Raw genomic sequence first — 17,528 nt, 5'->3', positions numbered from 1 at the left:
TCTCCCCATAAATAGTGTAGTACTTGACATAGAGGAATTAGACATACTGAAGAGTTTTTCTTTTTAGATTCTTCAGATTATGTTTTGGCCAAAAATGTAAGGTTCATTTTTCTCAGCACTGCTTTTCTTTCTTACCAAGTTTGATCATGTACTAAGGAAAGTGGAGAACTTGCACATCTTTAACTAATTAAAAACTCTTAGGGACCTGAGAGAGTTCTTGGCTGACCAGACATTCCATTGCTCCAAACTTCCCCATTTATAAATGAAAAACTAAGAGGCCGATTTGCCCAGGGTCACAGTTAAGTGAGTGGAAGACATGGGATTTGGATCAGGTCTTCTGTCTCCTTTTCTGTCGTCGGTGATTTTCTTTGCAGGGTTCTTCCTCAGGGAACTCACAGTGTAGTTAAGAGACCTGGGTCTCTTCCAGCACAGAGGTTCTTTCTGAAGTATCTCACACTCTGACTGCAGACTTTCAGTAACGGGAGCTCAGAGCAGTCAGCTCTGCTGTGGTTGGATAGCTTTCATTGTTAGAAAGCTCCTACTTTATATGGACTCTATAATCTGCTTTGGTTGATCATCCTACTTTGCCCGTATCCCTCTCTGCCTCTGCCTTTTCCCACCATTTGTCTTATCTTCCGACTTTCTTTCTGCCATTCCTTCTCTGTCATTTTTCTCCCACTTACTGCTCAACACACACATTTTCAAGAAGCTTTCTCTGGCTAAATTTTCAATAGTGTATTCCTTCAATCTTTTAATAACAGTTTAAATTGCTACACATTTACATTTCTTATTCATTTAACATATGTTCGATTTCTCTAATATCATAAATAATGAAAGTCATGTGTTCTTAACCCCAAAATAGACTTCTTGTCACTTCGTTAGAATTTATTTCTCTTGAACAATTTGCATGTACTTGAATTTTAAATTGGGAGCATTTTGAGTTTTGTATATAGCCCTGATACTGGGGCTGTGCACACAAGTGCTTAGCAATGGACACTATATAATCCATAAAATTAATATAAAATTTCAGTGTTATATTTATAACATCAATGCTTTCCTTTCTCAAGTGGCTTTGCCTTTAAAGGGCAAAAGCAAATAAAAACTTCCTTACCATATTGATCCTGTGTAGAGTATGCCTGTTAATGTTTCTTGATCTGTTTGTCCATCTGGTCATTTTCATGATGTAATGTGCATTAGCCTCTCTTCTATGCTGAGCACTGTGCTAGAGAGTTTTTAATATGTCATCTCATTTAATATTTATAAGCTCCAGCTGTCACCCCTATTTTTAGAGATGAGGAACTGAGGCACAAGTGTTTTCAAGAAATTGCTAAAGATCTTATAGCCATAAGGTGCAAAGCTAATGTCTGAACCTAGCTACTTTTTAAAATTCAATTGTACTGTTTCCCAATAAGTAACATAGAAGATGCCTTATACCCTACAATATGTTTTCTTAGATGCTGTCTGTAAGTACATTAAATAGTTATAGTAACCCTGTGAAATAGATATATTTTTATCTTACCATAAGAAAATTTAGTTTCAGCCAAATTAAGCAAATCAATTCAGATCCAAGTTCAGAAAATAGTAGAACTAGAGACTAGAAAGAACTCAAATAATCTGTTTCTTTGCTTTTTCTGCTACACCGCTAGTGTATTACTATGCCTTTGAAAACCTCTAAAATCAGAACTATCTCATTGAGACAACTGACCTTCCCTCTTGTTTCTGTTCCTGGCTATCTTAGTCTGCTCAGGCTACCATAACAAAATATTATAGACTGGGTGACTTAAACAACAGAGATTTGTTTTTCACAGTGTTGGAATCTGGGAAGTCCAAAATCAAGGCTTTGGCAAGGTTCATGTTGAAGCCTTTTCTCTTAGCTTAGTGTGTGGCTGTCATCTCACTGTGTGCTCATATGATCTCTTTGTGCAGACAGAGGAAAGGGAGAGTGGGGGCGAGCTAGCTTTCTGATGTCTCTTCTTAGAAAGGCACTAATCCCATTGGACTAGGGCCCCACCTTTATGACCTCATCTAACCCTAATTACCTTCCAGAGGCCCCATCTCCAAATACTATCACATTAGGGGTTAGGCCTTCAAAATATGAATTTAGCGGGGACACAGATACTCAGTCTATAACATCAGCTTACAATCGGTTATACAGGCCTGGACTACTAGAGCTGAGAACAGGGGATTCAGAGGTAGAATAATGTGTTCAGAGTGAACAGTTAAGTGTTGGGGAACAGATGGCATTGGAGACAAAGTAAGGAGATTCCAAGGAGACTATATAGAAACTCTTTGATAAACTGAAAAAGGCAAAGGGCTGTAGAAATCAATGGAACCAGGATCTGTATCAGCCACCAAGATAGGAGGTATATGTGTGACCGCATCCATCTTCCAGCCTTGTTAATATACTAGAATATCAGAGTATAGCTTGTGCTAAGAATTCACTAGAGATGAAACGAGATATGTTTTTATTATTTGGTAAATTCTAATATGCAACAAATGATGGTGCTTCTGTATTTGCCAGTATATTATCTTAAAATACTGAAAGATATTTTGCATAGGTAGTGGGGAAAAGGGCTTTCTGAAAAAATTAAAACTCCTACTTTAATAAGAGAAGCAGAGTTGGCTGGTACTGTATTTGAAAAGAAGTAAAAGGCTTTGACATGCTCGTTTCTGCCTCAGTCAGGAAAGGAAGGGCAAATTATTGGTTTTGTCAGCTTTCATTTACACCTAAGCTATCTTTTCCATCTATTAATGAAGTCTTGATGATGAGACATGTCTTTATCAGGATTACTAATTAGCAAAGAAACTTGAGCAAAACTTACATAATTGTTACTATTCTGAACTAGCTTTTCAGTCTCCTTAGCAAGATCACCATCATAAAGAACATGGCCAGAAGGACTGTATTAATGAAAGATGTACATGTGCTAGAAAGGAAGCTAGAGATGACATTTAGGAAGTGACCTAAAGCTTCTTTCACAAGGACAGTAGTCATTCATTAAATAAAAAGTGAGAATCACCATTGCCTCTCGTACTACAAGTAGGAAAAACCCTGAAGGGTAAGATGTAATATTAAGCTAAATATAACTGGATCCAGCTGCATGAGTATTCATTTAGAAAATTTCATCTTCAGCTTTTTACAAAGAAATTGTAAGTTTGACCTCTAGAATTCTCTCCCTCTAACTTTTTTTATTAAAAGCACATTTCAGAATTCTGGCAGTAAGTCATTAACTATTTAATATTTTTGTAAGTATGATTTTTAAAATAAGTATTTTTTGTGAGGACAACATTGTTCCCATTGTTAATTAGCTTATTTTAGAATTTAAGACCTCTCTCTGTTTTTTGTGTGTGTGCACACACTCACACTCACGTGTGCTGTACACAGAGGGCAAAAGTTTAGAACTATCAGATTTAGGTGGCTGCCCTTCAGCTTCAATTAAGAACTAAAATTAGATCCCTGTGGAATATATATCCAGGGACGTCCGTCAGAGGACAGGGTAGGCATAACCTTGAGAGCTCAGGGAGGCATCATCCAAGGGATCCCACTTTAGCCATAAAATTCTTTAGACACTTGATTTTTTATCTTTAAAAATTTGTGACTTTTTGTGTTGTGATTTGTAAAGCATTTGTTTATTTTCATGTAGAAATTCTTCCCTACCTCTATCCCCAATAAATCTTTTAGTAAAATTGTGGTTAAAGAGGATGAACCCAAATTGTCTTGTGACTTTAAGTGTTTCTGGCTCTGTGCCACATCTCCCAGTTGAATATGCAGTCTATTTTAAGATCAAGGTCCTATCCTGTCACTATAGGAGTATGGGTTGATGGAGGGAGAGCATAAATCAAGCATATGGCTAATATTGTGGGCATAATGGGCGCAAAATAGGAGAGGGGAAGTCCATTCTTCTGAAGAAAAAGTGGTAGACTGTGATGATAGGTATTTTACTACCACTACAGTGGAAGAACAGAAACATTAAAAAAATACCTAGAACCATGTATAATGACTTAATCTGTTTATTTAAGGAAGAAAAAAATCAGTTTTCAATAATTCCTTTCATAGGCCTAGCTTAACCCAGAATTGCTTTTAATATTGGACCACCAGTTTTTGCTTTACTTCTTGTATACCACCAGATACCAGTAAATAAAAAGAGAGTAGAACTGAGTTGAATAAGAATCCAAGTCCCCTTTCCCATTGTAGCTTTGTGTGCTACCTTAAGAAAATCATTTAGCCCCTTGGGGAGTCAGTTTTCATATTTGTAAAATAAAAGAACTGTTCCCTAGTCCTGAGTATGTTATTAGGTTTGTTTTTTTTTTTAAGGATTCTGTGGTCAAATAAAGGAAATAGCAGTTTTAAAACATTAAACTTTTTTTCCATAGTACATCTAGGAATCTTAATATTTTAATAAGCTTTAGAGGTTTCCCAGACTTATTCTCCCACAAAACCCCTTTTTTAATAGAACCCTTAGCACTGCTAGTTCTCATTAATATTAAGTATTCACTATATCCCCATCTAACTCGTAACATTTTGATCCTGGAAATTGCACTCATTTTGTTTGGCCCTTAAGCTCTTTTCTGGCATGTAGTTATCACAGGGTTACTGCCAAGTTGAACTCAGCGCCTGTGCTGTGTGTGTACCCTGTCCCTCTTTCCAGCTTGAACTGGAAATTACTGCATTTTCCTGTTTCTTATAAATAAAACAGCCATTTGTCTTTGTCTTTTGCAGTGTTAACTTTCTCTGTTCACTGTTCTTTCACTATTCAGTTAATGGCCCATTTTTATTCTAAATTAATCTGTTAATCTCCACCTGAATCTTACCAGTAGTAAATACTTGAAAACCAAATGGGAGGGAGGTGAGGAGCACAGGGCGGGTTGAGCTGGGATGGGAGAAATAGAAAACTGTACTTGAAAAATAAGTAAATAAAATTTTTAAAAAAAGAAAATACAATAAAAAAGTTTTAAATAAAAAAATACTTGAAAACCTCAGTTCATTAAATTGTTGTGATAAGCAGTGCTGTTGGAGAGAACACTAGATGTCAAATCTACATGTAGGCTTAGTATTTCAATCAGAAAAACAAGGCTTCTTCAAGATACTCCTACTGGCTGAGATCTTTAATTACAGGTTTTGTTCTTGGAAATGTATAATCTTAGCTATTACTGTGTACCATCATCTCATTTAATAAAACACCACTGTAATACAGCAGGTGTTATCCCCATTTTACATGTAATGAAACTAAAGCTTAGAAAAACCAAAGTAACTTGCTGAGATCTCACAGGTAAAAAATAGCAAAGTGAAGTTTCTTGGGCTGCAACTCATACTCTGTTGTACCATGTAGCCTCTTACTAAGTTGATAACACTATATATGGCATGTGTACTGTAATTACAATGTTAAATAACACTCATTATTTATGTTCTTCTAGAGCAGCACATATACACTATCTCATTTAATTAAATTCCCCTAGATAACACTATGAAGTAGGTACTACCATACCCATTTTATAGGTTTAAGAAAATAAAGAATTTCACCAATTTGGGCAAAGTCATACAGCTAAATAAATAGGACCTGGGCATTAAACACAGACCTTTAAAGATTTAGTGAATGTTCGGAGATAATACTCTCGCAGGGCTTCAAAGATGTCACACACAGTATATGTATGTGTATGTATTTGGCATGTTTGACAGCATCTTTGTACCTGTGGCAGAAAAAGCAATATGTCAGACAAATCCTGCCCCTACCAAAGCTGATAAGAAAGAGAAGCAGTCTCCATAAATATAATTCCAGGTCAGAGGTATTAAGTGCTATAAAAGTAGTGAGATTAAATACTCTGGATTTAGAGGTGGCAGAGGTTACTTCCTGCTGGGAGATGGCAAAGATGATAACATATGCTTTAAAGATAGAGATGATTTGGGAAGGTTAGGATTTGAGAAAACATTCTAAATACAGGAAATAACATGACAAATGTGCACAGGTTTATATAGGTAGTAGAGAATAGGTTTTTTGGCATGGATCAAGGATATTTTAAAATACGTAGTTGAATATGAGTTTTGGAAACATGAATTATGGGTGAGTCTGACCCTTCCTAGGTAATGAGTTTGGATGCATTTTATTTGAGCTAGCCACTGTGGGACAGTTAAAGAGAAATGTCACCTGGCTGGCGTAGCTCAGTGGATTGAACGTGGGCCTGCGAACCAGAGTATCGAGGTTCAATTCCCAGTCAGGGCACATGCCTGGGTTGCTAGGCCAGTTCCCAGCAGGGGACTCATGAGAGGCAACCACACATTAATGTTTCTCTCCCACTCTTTCTCCTTCCCTTCCCCTCTCTCGAAAAATAAATAAATAAAATATTAAAAAAAAAAAAAAAGAGAAATGTCTGCCAGAGAATAAGATTTTCTTTTTGCTGCCAACTCTAGGAAATGAGTCCCCTCTCATGAATGAATAATACCATCAACCAAGTTGTCCAAGTTAGAAACTTCAGAGGCTCTTTGCTTCCTCTTTCTTCTCTACCCTAGATATCCAATAAGTCATTCCACTTATCATGTAGTCAATTCCACTTTCTTAAAATTCTCTAAGCTTTCCATTTCTCTGCCTTATTTTAGACCTCAGTCATTTCATACCTTATTAACTATTTCTGCTCTGTCTCCTTTCTCATCCACTCTCTATATTACCATCAGTGATATTTCCAAAGCACAAATCTAATATCATTCCCCTGCTTAACATTTTGCAATAAGTTTCCCCACTTCCCTCTGGGTTAAATCCAAACTCTTCATTGTCTTCATTATACAGATGTGGACTAGTATATGTTCTCTCTCTAAAAAAAAAAGAAAATATGCCAACAAACTGGACAACCTGGACAAAAGTGGATAAATTCCTAGAAGCATACACTCTTCCAAAAATGAATCAGGAGGAATCAGAGAATCTGAATAGACAGGTTACACCTGATGAAAGTGAAGCAGTAATCAAAACACTCCCAACAAACAAAAGCCCCAGACAAGCTGGCTTCACAGGGAAATTTGACCAAACATTCTGAGAACACCTTTCCCTCTCAAACTATTTCATAAAATTCAAGAGGAGAGAAGGCTCCCAAACTCGTTTTATGAGGCCTGTATTATCCTAATTCCAAAAGTAGATAAAAACAATACAAAGAAAGAAAATTATAGGCCAATATCGCTGATGATCATAGATGCTAAAATCCTCAACAAAACATTAGCAAACCGAGTACAGCAATGCATCAGAAAGATCGTACACCATGATCAAGTGGGATTTATTCAGGGACTGCAAGGATGGTACAACATTCACAAATCAGTAAGTGTGATCACCACATAAACAAAATGAAGGCTAAAAAAACACATGATTATGTCAATAGATGCAGAAAACCTTTTGATAAAATCCAGCAGCCATTTATAATAAAAACTCTCAGCAAAGTGGGAATAAAGGGAACATACATAAACATAATAAAGGCCATGTATGAAAAACCCACTGCCAGCATCATACTCAACAGGCAAAACTACAAGCATTACCCTTAAGATGAGGAACAAGACAGGGATTCCACTTTCACCTCTCTTATGAACATAGTACTGGGATGAGCAATAACCATAGCAATCAGACAAGAAGAAATAAAAGACATCCAAACTGGGAAAAAATAATGAAAAGAAAAACCACTCTTGACCTTAATTCCCTCTTGTTACCATACTATATCTCTGCTCCTGTTATAGCCACATCTTGAGGACTCTGTGCTTTTCTTTTCACTTTGTCACCTCCCAAATAAATACTCTCAGGAAACTGCTTTTATTAAGGCCATTGGTGATCTAGCCTTGCCAAATCCTTATGCTGCTTGGTCTTTTGAAACAGCTGACTAGTCAGTCCCTTTATAAAATACATTTCTGTCTTGTCTTCCAAAGCATCACACTCCTAGATTTCTTCTTGCCTTTCTAGTTGATACCTCTTAACCTTTTTTTGTCAATTTCTTCTCCTCCTCCAACCTCTTAAATGTTGGCATTTTTCAGAGCTCTATCTTAGTCCTTTTTTTTGTATATTTTTCTCTAGGTGGTCTCATCCATCCTTATAGCTCCAAATATCTACACTCATGTGAATCATCAGGCATAGCACTCACTGAGGGCTACTTTCAGCCACATACATTGAACTTCCTATTTGACATCTCCCTAGGCATCACAAACTTAATGTTTTCATGCAAAATTTCCCCCGAAGCCTGTTCTTCCCATCGTCATCCCTTCTTGATAAATGGCACTACACTGCTTAAGCCAGAAACCTCCCTCTTCCTAACAAATAGCAAGTATTTTCAGTTTTTCCTCAAAACTGCATATCAAATCCATCAATCCCTTTCCCTCTCACTGCTTCTGCTCTGATTGTAGCTGCTCTTATTCCCCTCCAATTCATTCGCACACAGTAGCCAGTGTGATTTATCAAAATTTTTAATTGGGTTGTTATTCTCCTTTGCTTAAACTTTCTGGACTCTGCTGTATTTCATGCTAGAGACTTACTGAGAATAGGAGTCATTTGATACTACACTCATTTAAATTTATGTTTATAAGGACTCTATAGCAATATGAGGAAATGCTTATAGTTAAAATTAAATTTAAAAGTCATAGAACAAAATTATATACACATGATGATTGCAACTCTGTATGTTAAAGTAATATACTGTTACTGGTTATCAAATCGACTAAGGATAAACATCTATCTATGGCATATGAAATATACTAGCTAGTATAATTATGAATATTTTTCTATTTTCTTTCATAATTTGATTCACTTTAAAATTTAAACAACATATATATTTAAGTAATTTAAACTCTTCAGAAAAAAAAGAACTTTATATGAAGACACATAGTTTCTGCTACTCATGTGAAAAGACTTTCTTTACCCAGTGAGGCAAACTATCCTATAGTGCAATCGCAAAAATAGCCTGTACTACATCTTCTTTCTTAGAAAGGAGAAAATGTCAAGACAACATTAATAGACCTCTGCTAATGCTGTTGATTTTAGGGAATTTCTTAGTGCTAGTTGCTTTGCTTAAGGCTACAAGGATTATGAAGAAATAAAACATTATAATAGTCACCATTAAAAGAGTGCTTATTATGTCCCTGTGAGATGTAAGCATTGTCATTCCCATTTTACAAATGAGAAAGTGAGAATCAAAGAAGTTACCATGTTTGAATCACACAGTGGTAGAGCTGGGATTAAACCCAGGTCTGTCTGACTCAAAATCTATTGCAGTACATGTTCTTTTCTCACTAAAAAAAAAAAAAGTCCTTGTCCTTTCCACCTGCAGTGAAATTTTGGTAGTTGTGAGGCAAACTCATAAAAAGAAAACAGGAAGAATGTGTTAAATACCAAATGATTGCTACATATTGTAGTTTGAGTTTTCCTTGGAAAGAAAAAAATGTTGGGAATGTTAAGTGTTGAGGGAAAAGTTTATATCAAAAGTTAATTTTAATCTTAGCTTTGGGGAATGGTTAAAATTTAAATAGTCCAAGAGGGAGAAGGACTGATGTATGTACAAGGGGAGGCAGTTAGAAAGCAAAAGAACTCAATGTGAGATAATTTGGAAAGGAACATAGCTAAAGAGAAGGGTTGGGTAGGGGAATACTATGAAAGAGAAGACTCGAAAAGCAGGTTAGAGGATCCTAAATGCTAAGATGAGGATGTGGAGATTTTATCTTAAAATAATATGTAAAAGATAACCTCTACTGAACACTTACCACATGCGTGGCACTATTCCAAGTACTACACATGGGTGATGTTATTTAACTCCTACAATAAATGAGACCCAGAGAGGCTAAGTAACTTGCTAACTTCACACTGTTAGAAGGTGGTAGAAGAGCCAACGTTTGAACACAAGTGATTTAAATCCAGAACCCCTGCTCTTAATTACAAAACCCTGTTCTGGTTCTAGGGTCCATGGTAAATTGAACCAGTTTCAAGCCCATGATTCCTGACCTTAAACAAGAAATATGCTTAACACTTCTGGTAATTATTAACATTTAAGAAAGGTAGTATGACTAGACAGTGACAACATTTCATTCCTATTCCTGCCACCCACATACATCATCTTCAGCACAGGACAGTCAAGGAGAGAAGTTAAAGTATGTGTGCTAATTGCTTTCCACTCTGCTCACTTTCTTATTCTTATCAAGTCAATTACTCCCAGTTTACCACTATCATCTAACAGTGAAGTTCTATCATTTCATTGTTAACCATAGTTCAGTGGTTCTCAGAGTGCGGCTCCTAAACCAGCAGCCCCAGCATCAACTGGGAACTTGTTAGTTCCAGTTCTGCAACCTAATTCCAGGCTTACTGAATCAGAAACTCTGGGGGAGAGGTGCAACAGTCTGGGTTTTAACAATCCCTTAGGTGATTTTGATGCACACTGAAGTTTGAGAACCACTGCTCTAGTGTATTCTAGTGTTTTAGTTCAAAGGTAAACTACTAAACTTTTTTTGGTAATACCTGGTATTAACATTGGGAAACAATTTGGAATCTTACTCTTGAATTTAGGCTTCTGGGTCTTGCACTCTAACTTTGTGGAAATAACCGTGGCTAAGCCAACAAGTGTCTTTAAAAAGCCTTTTCTCAGGTGCTTTGATTTTTAGTAATTTGAAAGCATACCTAACCTTTGCTTTATGACTTTAGTTTATTCCTGAAAACCTGACCTCTAAGTGAAAAGTTATTAGTATCAGGAAATATTTTTATTAATTTTAATGGATAAAAGTATGTGTTTCATGATTATCTGAGATAACAAAATAATTTGTAGGTTAAAAAGTATATCAGTTGAACAATGAAAAACAAGTTTGTAGAAATAATACTTTGAAAGTAAATAAAAATAATTATACCTAAAATGTAATAATGGTGTATTGCACTTGCTTACAAAGGAAGAGGAGGCTTTCCATTAGTGACTGAGGAAGAGGATGTACAAAGGGGTTTTCTTTGGAAAATGCTGGAGGGCCAGGTGGTAGGTAGACTGTAAGGCAGGGAACTTTGGGAGTTCATAGTTTGCTTGCACTTAAAAATAGTTGCAGCATACCTGGACCAGCCACTGTAATACAAATGAAACAGAGCCTCTGTTCTCAAGGAGTTTGGAGGAGGAGTGCAGTGCCCCAAAAGCCCATTCTATAAAAAGGCAAAAACGAAGTGCTATTGCAAACACAAACAGAAAGAAAGCAAAGGAGGAAGAGGCTGGGAAGGCTTATAGACCCTTTAGATCTTGAACTGAGCCTTAGAAAAAGAGGGGGGTTCTGATTAGCTGACATGGTAGCATGCCATGCCGAAGGAACAGAGGGAAATGGCACCCCATGTATGGTTAAGGTATTGGAAGTAAGTTTGGAGCACTTGGAAAAGGGAAGGGGATTGCGACAGACATCAGTAAGAAAGAGGGCATAGAGTTCATTTCATCCAAATTCTGTGGGCAACAGTGAGAGTAAAATCAATGAAAAAAAATACTCATATCACAGGAAAATACTGTTAGGGCAAAATACAGAAGCACTTTGAAACAGAAGTAGTGCATACACTCAACAGATGAAGAAATTGTTAAAAATACTACTCCTTCAGTCTTGTTGCTTGGTGTATATGCAAAACAAGCTTTTCTGATTCATTCAGATGTGGTACACAATTCATTAATTTGTTCTTTATAATATTCTCTGAATAGGACTTATTGTATTGAGTAAAGCAATGTCTATTAAATATCACCTCTTTTTTGTATTTTTGTATGTCTTTGATTTTTTTTAAAGTTGTAATACAAAAAAGGGTGAGGGTGTCATTGTCTAAGAAGTAGTATTACTTTTCAAGAGACATTATAGCAAAAAGCTACCTAACAGTCATTATGTGACATGAGTCTGTAATGAGAAATGACATGTTTAAGAAAACTGTACTTTAAAACTACATTGATTGAAAACTTTTAAAACTAGAATTCTTGTCTTTAGTGGCTAGTTGATCTCCTAGAAACCCTTAGATGAGGCAGTTTTTAACTATAAATTTTGTAGCACCTCTAGTTGCTTTCAAGTAGCTTTCTTATGCCCCAGAGTTTTACAGTCCATTTTTTTTATAGCGTGGGCTATTCCGATTTATATTCATGCTTTGCTCCTTTTCTTTTTGAGGCTGAAGGCAGAGGATGAAAGGAGCCATGCTGCCTGTAGATTTTTTGTTGCTGTTTTTGGTTTAGAAAGGAAGGTGTATAGAACTCCAAATTCACATATATAGTATTTTATAATACTTGATTCCATATTTCTTAACTTAAATAGAAATGTGGATAGTTTCCCTTTTGAGTAAAATTATGTGGAACAAAAGTTATAGGGATCCACTTCCAGGACAGTAACGCATAAGAAGTATGTACAGTTTTGGGAAAGTGGTGTGTCTTGGATGTGAAAGATCTGAAGTTGGACAAAATTTTTTTTGTTTCACATATTTTTAATAATGGACACATTATACTTTATCCTACCCCAAAACTGCATTTATTTTATTTTTTTTAAGATTTTATTTATTTATGTTTAGAGAGAGGGATAAGGAAGGAGAAAGAGAGGGAGAAAGAGATCAGTGTGTGGTTGCGTTTCATGTGCCCCCCACTAGGGACCTGACCCACAACCCAGGCATGTGCCCTGACTGAGAATCAAACTGTTGACCGTTTGGTTTGCAGCCTGCGCTCAATCCACTGAGCTACCAGCCAGGGCTATTTTTAAAAATGACTTAATAATATTAAAACATTAAATGAAATACCCTTCTAGTTATCAGGTATGGCAGATATAGAATTGATATTGTTACACAATTGCTTTTTAGCTTGTCAGGTTAATGTCCTTCCTACTTCCATTTACAGAACATGGTATGTTTTAAATTGGCTTCATTTCCACAGCTGTATGACTAGGATCTATTGAGAAGGTGCACACCGCCTGGGGTTTCTGCCAAAACTTGATTGACTTGCAGATAGACTTTTTATTAAAGAGTTAAAGTCTTACAGTGGGGGGAGGTTATGGGGGGGTAAATGGTAATGGAAAATATATAGTAAAAATTATATAAAGTCTGATGATAAGTTAATAAAACCTTTGTAAAACCTTGTATCAGTCATAATTTTTGTTGCTGTTGTTCTTATAAAATGTAATGGGTACAGAAATGGTTAGCAGTGGAATGGTTATACCAGCTTGCTCCATACATAAGGCATACGCTTGAGAGACCTAGGCCTGCAGTTTATTTATGGAGAAAAAAGCTGAGTATTGAATTTTGAGAGAATGATCAGTGGTTCTTAAATTTAGCAATGATAGAAATAGTTATTTTTTAAAAAATTCAAGAGAGTACACTTTGGGTTCGTCTTAAAAGAATCATTTCTGATATAGTAGTAGCAAAATTTGGAACCAGAACTGCTACATTTGTATATGTAATCTGTGCTATACACCAAGAGAAAGGAGAACTAAGATCTTGCCCACACTCAGAGCTGCCCAAGCCATGTGCACTGGTATGGGCTGCCAGAGGAAGAGGTCCGGCTCTGTTTGTTTGTTTGTTTGTTTGTAATTGGTCTGCCCAGTAGGAACACTATTTTGTAGCTATTGGCCTGGAGAGGGGCACCTTGTTTTAAGTGGCTAAAAAGTATGTATATGCTGGCTAAGACCACTTTGAAACCCAATTTAGTATAATTTTTAGCAGTTTTGCCTGCAGAATATCATCTTTGGGTGACACTCAATGATTAAATGTAATTACATGTTAGCCAAAGAGGTCTAAGGTTTATAAAACATGGGCTACAAATTCAGAAGAATTTCGAACTATAAATTCAGAAATACCACAGCTAAAATTCGGCAGAAATGCATGCTTTTAAAAGTCTGTTTACAAGAACCTGTACTTTTGAGCAATTTTGAAACAAATCTCGAGATATTAATCTTTACTTCTGGGAAGGGAACAAATATGATTCAGACTGATTGCCTTCTATCCTGATATTATGTATAGTTTAGTGTTAGAAATCCATTGATAACAAAGCTATTTGAGAAATTTGAAACTAGTCAATTTAAAAGAAGGTAAGTGATTTTACAGAAAGAAGATTGACCAGAAGTTAGGAAACTTACACTCTAGCTCTTACTATCCCACGAATTCACTCTGGCCCAGTACAGGCAATTAAACCTTCTAGTCCTCAATCTCTGTATCTGTAATGTGAAAGACATACCAAATATACGGTCTCTTTCAGTTGTAATGTTTTGTGATTTAAAAATGATATCTTTTCTAGCCAGATCTTGAACCTGTTACTAAATACATTCATTCTATTTTAAATCATTTAAGCCAAGTAATGATTTTTGTTTTTTCATTCCTATTTTTCAGAAACTCTGTGAAGGCATATTTAAAGTCCTTGTAAAGGACATCCCAACAACATGTCAAGTGTCCTGTCTGGAAGTTCTCCGTATTCTCTCCAGAGACAAAAAGGTTTTAGTTCCTGTAACAACCAAGGAAAATATGCAGATACTGCTGCGACTAGCGAAGCTAAATGACTCAGATGATTCTTTGGAGAAGGTGTCAGAGTTCCCAGTTATTGTGGAGTCATTAAAATGTCTGTGTAACATAGTGTTCAACAGTCAGATGGCACAGCAGCTCAGCCTGGAACTTAACCTTGCTGCAAAGCTCTGTAACCTCCTGAGAAAGTGCAAGGACCGAAAGTTTATCAGTGACATTAAGTGCTTTGACTTGCGCTTGCTCTTCCTCCTGTCACTTTTGCACACTGACATCAGGTCACAATTGCGCTATGAGCTCCAGGGACTACCGCTGCTAACCCAGATCTTGGAAAGTGCCTTTAGCATCAAGTGGACCGATGAGTATGAATCGGCCATAGACCATAATGGACCTCCTCTCTCACCTCAGGAGACAGACTGTGCCATTGAGGCCCTCAAAGCTCTCTTCAATGTGACAGTAGACAGTTGGAAGGTGCATAAAGAGGTAAGTTTAAGAAGGGTATTATCTACTATAGAATTTAATTGGTCTGGGACATCCTTTAGAGCTGCCTGCAAGGGAGGAATGGAAAAAATTTCCAGTTCCCCCATTAATCATTATATGACTCAAGATTAATTTCTTAACCATTGTAAATCTTATTATTTCCATTTGTGTAACATTTATCAGAAGAACGGGGTGAAGACGGACTATTGCTTTATAAGATGCCAAATATAGCTCCTTTTCTGAATATCAGGTGTCTTTTCTTTTTTAAGAGTACGTCTTTCAGGTACAAGGTTTAAATTATAAGATTTGAGGGGAAACAAGACAATGCGTTCATAAAGGTATAGGCATTTTTTGTGGCTATCATCTCAAAAGTTAAGAGAAATCAGACCAGTTGAAATTGGTCAATCAGAATTGATGTCTGCTGTGAAGAGTAAAAGATGCTGTGTCATGTATCATCCTAGTCTCCTGGAGTATTACTTTATAGTGTTAGATAACAATCAGAAGTGTAGGACTACAACTAGATATCCATGCTTGTATGCAGTCCTTAGAAAACAAGCATAATTACATGAGAGTATGGGAAAGGTTATTTTAAACCTCTTGACCTATTTCTAAACTAAGATCATTTTCTGTGGCTTGGACTGTCCAGCAACCCAAAGTGAGGCAGATGTAATAGTTTATATTTTAGTACCCACAAGAACAATATGCTAAACAAGAAACTTAGTTTAAGGAAGTCAACAATTTTAAGTGAAGCGGGTGTAAACTTTTTTCCCTTACTTCTACAATCTTAACATTTCACATTTACCCTCTCTCCTTTGCCTTAAATAACTGGTGAAAGTAAGCCACTGCCTGTAAAAAAAATAAAGAAAAGAAATGTTTTAGTGCTGGAGCAAATTATCTTTTCTGACAATTGACTTTCGGACTTAGGTTCACGTATTACTGTGTCCATTTAAAGCAGTTCTCAGCATGAATAACAGTCTGTTTTTGCCAGCAGTGCCTGAGCTGATGGAGTAGGGGGCACTGGGTGGAGGAGACAAAGGAGGGAAAATCAGGACAACTGTAGTAGCATAATCAATAAAATAAAATTTTAAAAAAGAATTTTCTCAGTGCATTGCTATAGTGGGAGTGGGCAGGCTTCTGAGTTGTAAAGCGCAAATAGTTCTATATTTTGAAACCAAATGTTTGAAGATCAGTTCTAACAGCTATTTTAGATGACCATAGTATGGTCAGTTTTTCCTGGGACTTGGCAAAAGAAAAGATGTGGAAAGCCCACATGCTCCATTTATGCTTTGAAACCAAATATTTGGAAGTATTAAAAATGTTATGTCTCTATGCCTTTTTGGTACCTTCTATGGTTATTTTTCTTACACTGTTTGTTTTGGTGTTTTTAAGTTTTCCATTTAATTGCAAGAGCTCTTCTGAGACTATTGGTTTGCCATTGTTGGAACTCCTGTTATATAAATTGTGCCCCAGATTTGGGGCTCACATTGGTAGCTCACATTGGTAGCTCACATTGCTCAAATTCATGGCAAAAAAGTCTGCACATTAGTGTACATATGGATGACATGTAATAAATATCACTAAATCGAGATTAGTCTTCATTAGTGGGGCTGAAAGAAGCTTTAGAAAATGCTGATGTGGCAAATTTTCATTCTGTGTTATAGAATGTTTATTCTCCGCAAGGTATGTGAGAGAGGATCAGTAGTCCTGAAGCAGGCATCTCAGCAGACCTAGTGTCTCTTGTGAGTTGTGGATCAGATGGAACAGCCGTTATAAAATGTACCCCATGAATGTGACTCTGGGCCATTATACAGTGTCAGAAATTTAAACAGTATTGAAGACAGGATTTTGCCAACTCATTTAGTCAAGAGTGTGGGAAAGGTTATTTTAAGCCACTTGAGTCTCCATGAGTTTCAAATTCAAATTGTAGTGAATATTTAGTCAATCATTCAGTCAGTCAACAAATACTTAATGGATACTTGCTAGGTGTAATGCTTTGTGTTATGTAATGTATTGGCAATAATAGGTGTAGACACAGCCTTCATGAAAGTCCAGTTTTGTTGGTGAAACAGGTAATAAATAAGTAAACAAATATATAATTTAAATTGTGTTAAGTGCTAGGAAGGAAACGGCAGTGATTGAAAATACTTAGTACAGTCACAGAAGACCTTTGAAGGTCTCTCCTGATATCTGAAAACTTGAGAATGATTCAGCCATCTGACGAATGGGAGATGAACATTTCCCAAAAATCAAACAACATGTGAAAAGACACAGAAATCAGCATAGAGTATTTTTTACTGAGGTACCCACAACATAAAGAAAATCTGTAATAATGGTTCAGAGAAACTTACCAGTAAGATTCCATTTACCTGGGTTTTATTATCTCCTTGATTGTCAAATGAAAGACATCTTTCATTAGTTGAGCAAGCACCTAAAGAATTGTTAGTACTTTAAAATGTTAACTGAAATAAAGAGATATAGAAGATATATTGTATGGGAAAAATATCCAACTTAAAAATAATGTTTTTCTTACTATGAAAATAATACATGCTAATTATAGAAGACCCATGGGGAAAAGAGCATACAAGCAGTAAGAAAATACAAATTACCTACCACTCAAAGATA

General features: G+C 36.3%; 1 protein-coding gene across 5 annotated transcripts in view; it reads left to right on the top strand.

Moving 5' to 3' along the window:
- RIC8B (RIC8 guanine nucleotide exchange factor B) overlaps positions 1 to 17,528 on the top strand; it is a 102,175-nt gene that overhangs the window by 20,783 nt on the left and 63,864 nt on the right. For all 5 annotated transcript variants that reach the window (XR_005084538.2, XR_005084537.2, XM_037160126.2 and 2 more), the window contains exon 3: positions 14,301 to 14,909. Coding sequence is in view for 3 of the 5 variants with exons in the window: in XM_037160126.2 (XP_037016021.2) it covers positions 14,301 to 14,909 (609 nt within the window). In the remaining 2 variants the exon portion in view is untranslated. The remainder of the gene's footprint in view (positions 1 to 14,300; positions 14,910 to 17,528) is intronic.

Source organism: Artibeus jamaicensis, unplaced genomic scaffold (genome assembly GCF_021234435.1).
Source record: "Artibeus jamaicensis isolate MK-2021 breed Jamaican fruit bat unplaced genomic scaffold, CSHL_Jam_final contig_233, whole genome shotgun sequence".
Taxonomy (NCBI): domain Eukaryota; kingdom Metazoa; phylum Chordata; class Mammalia; order Chiroptera; family Phyllostomidae; genus Artibeus; species Artibeus jamaicensis.
This window is presented reverse-complemented; position numbering and strand designations above follow the sequence as displayed.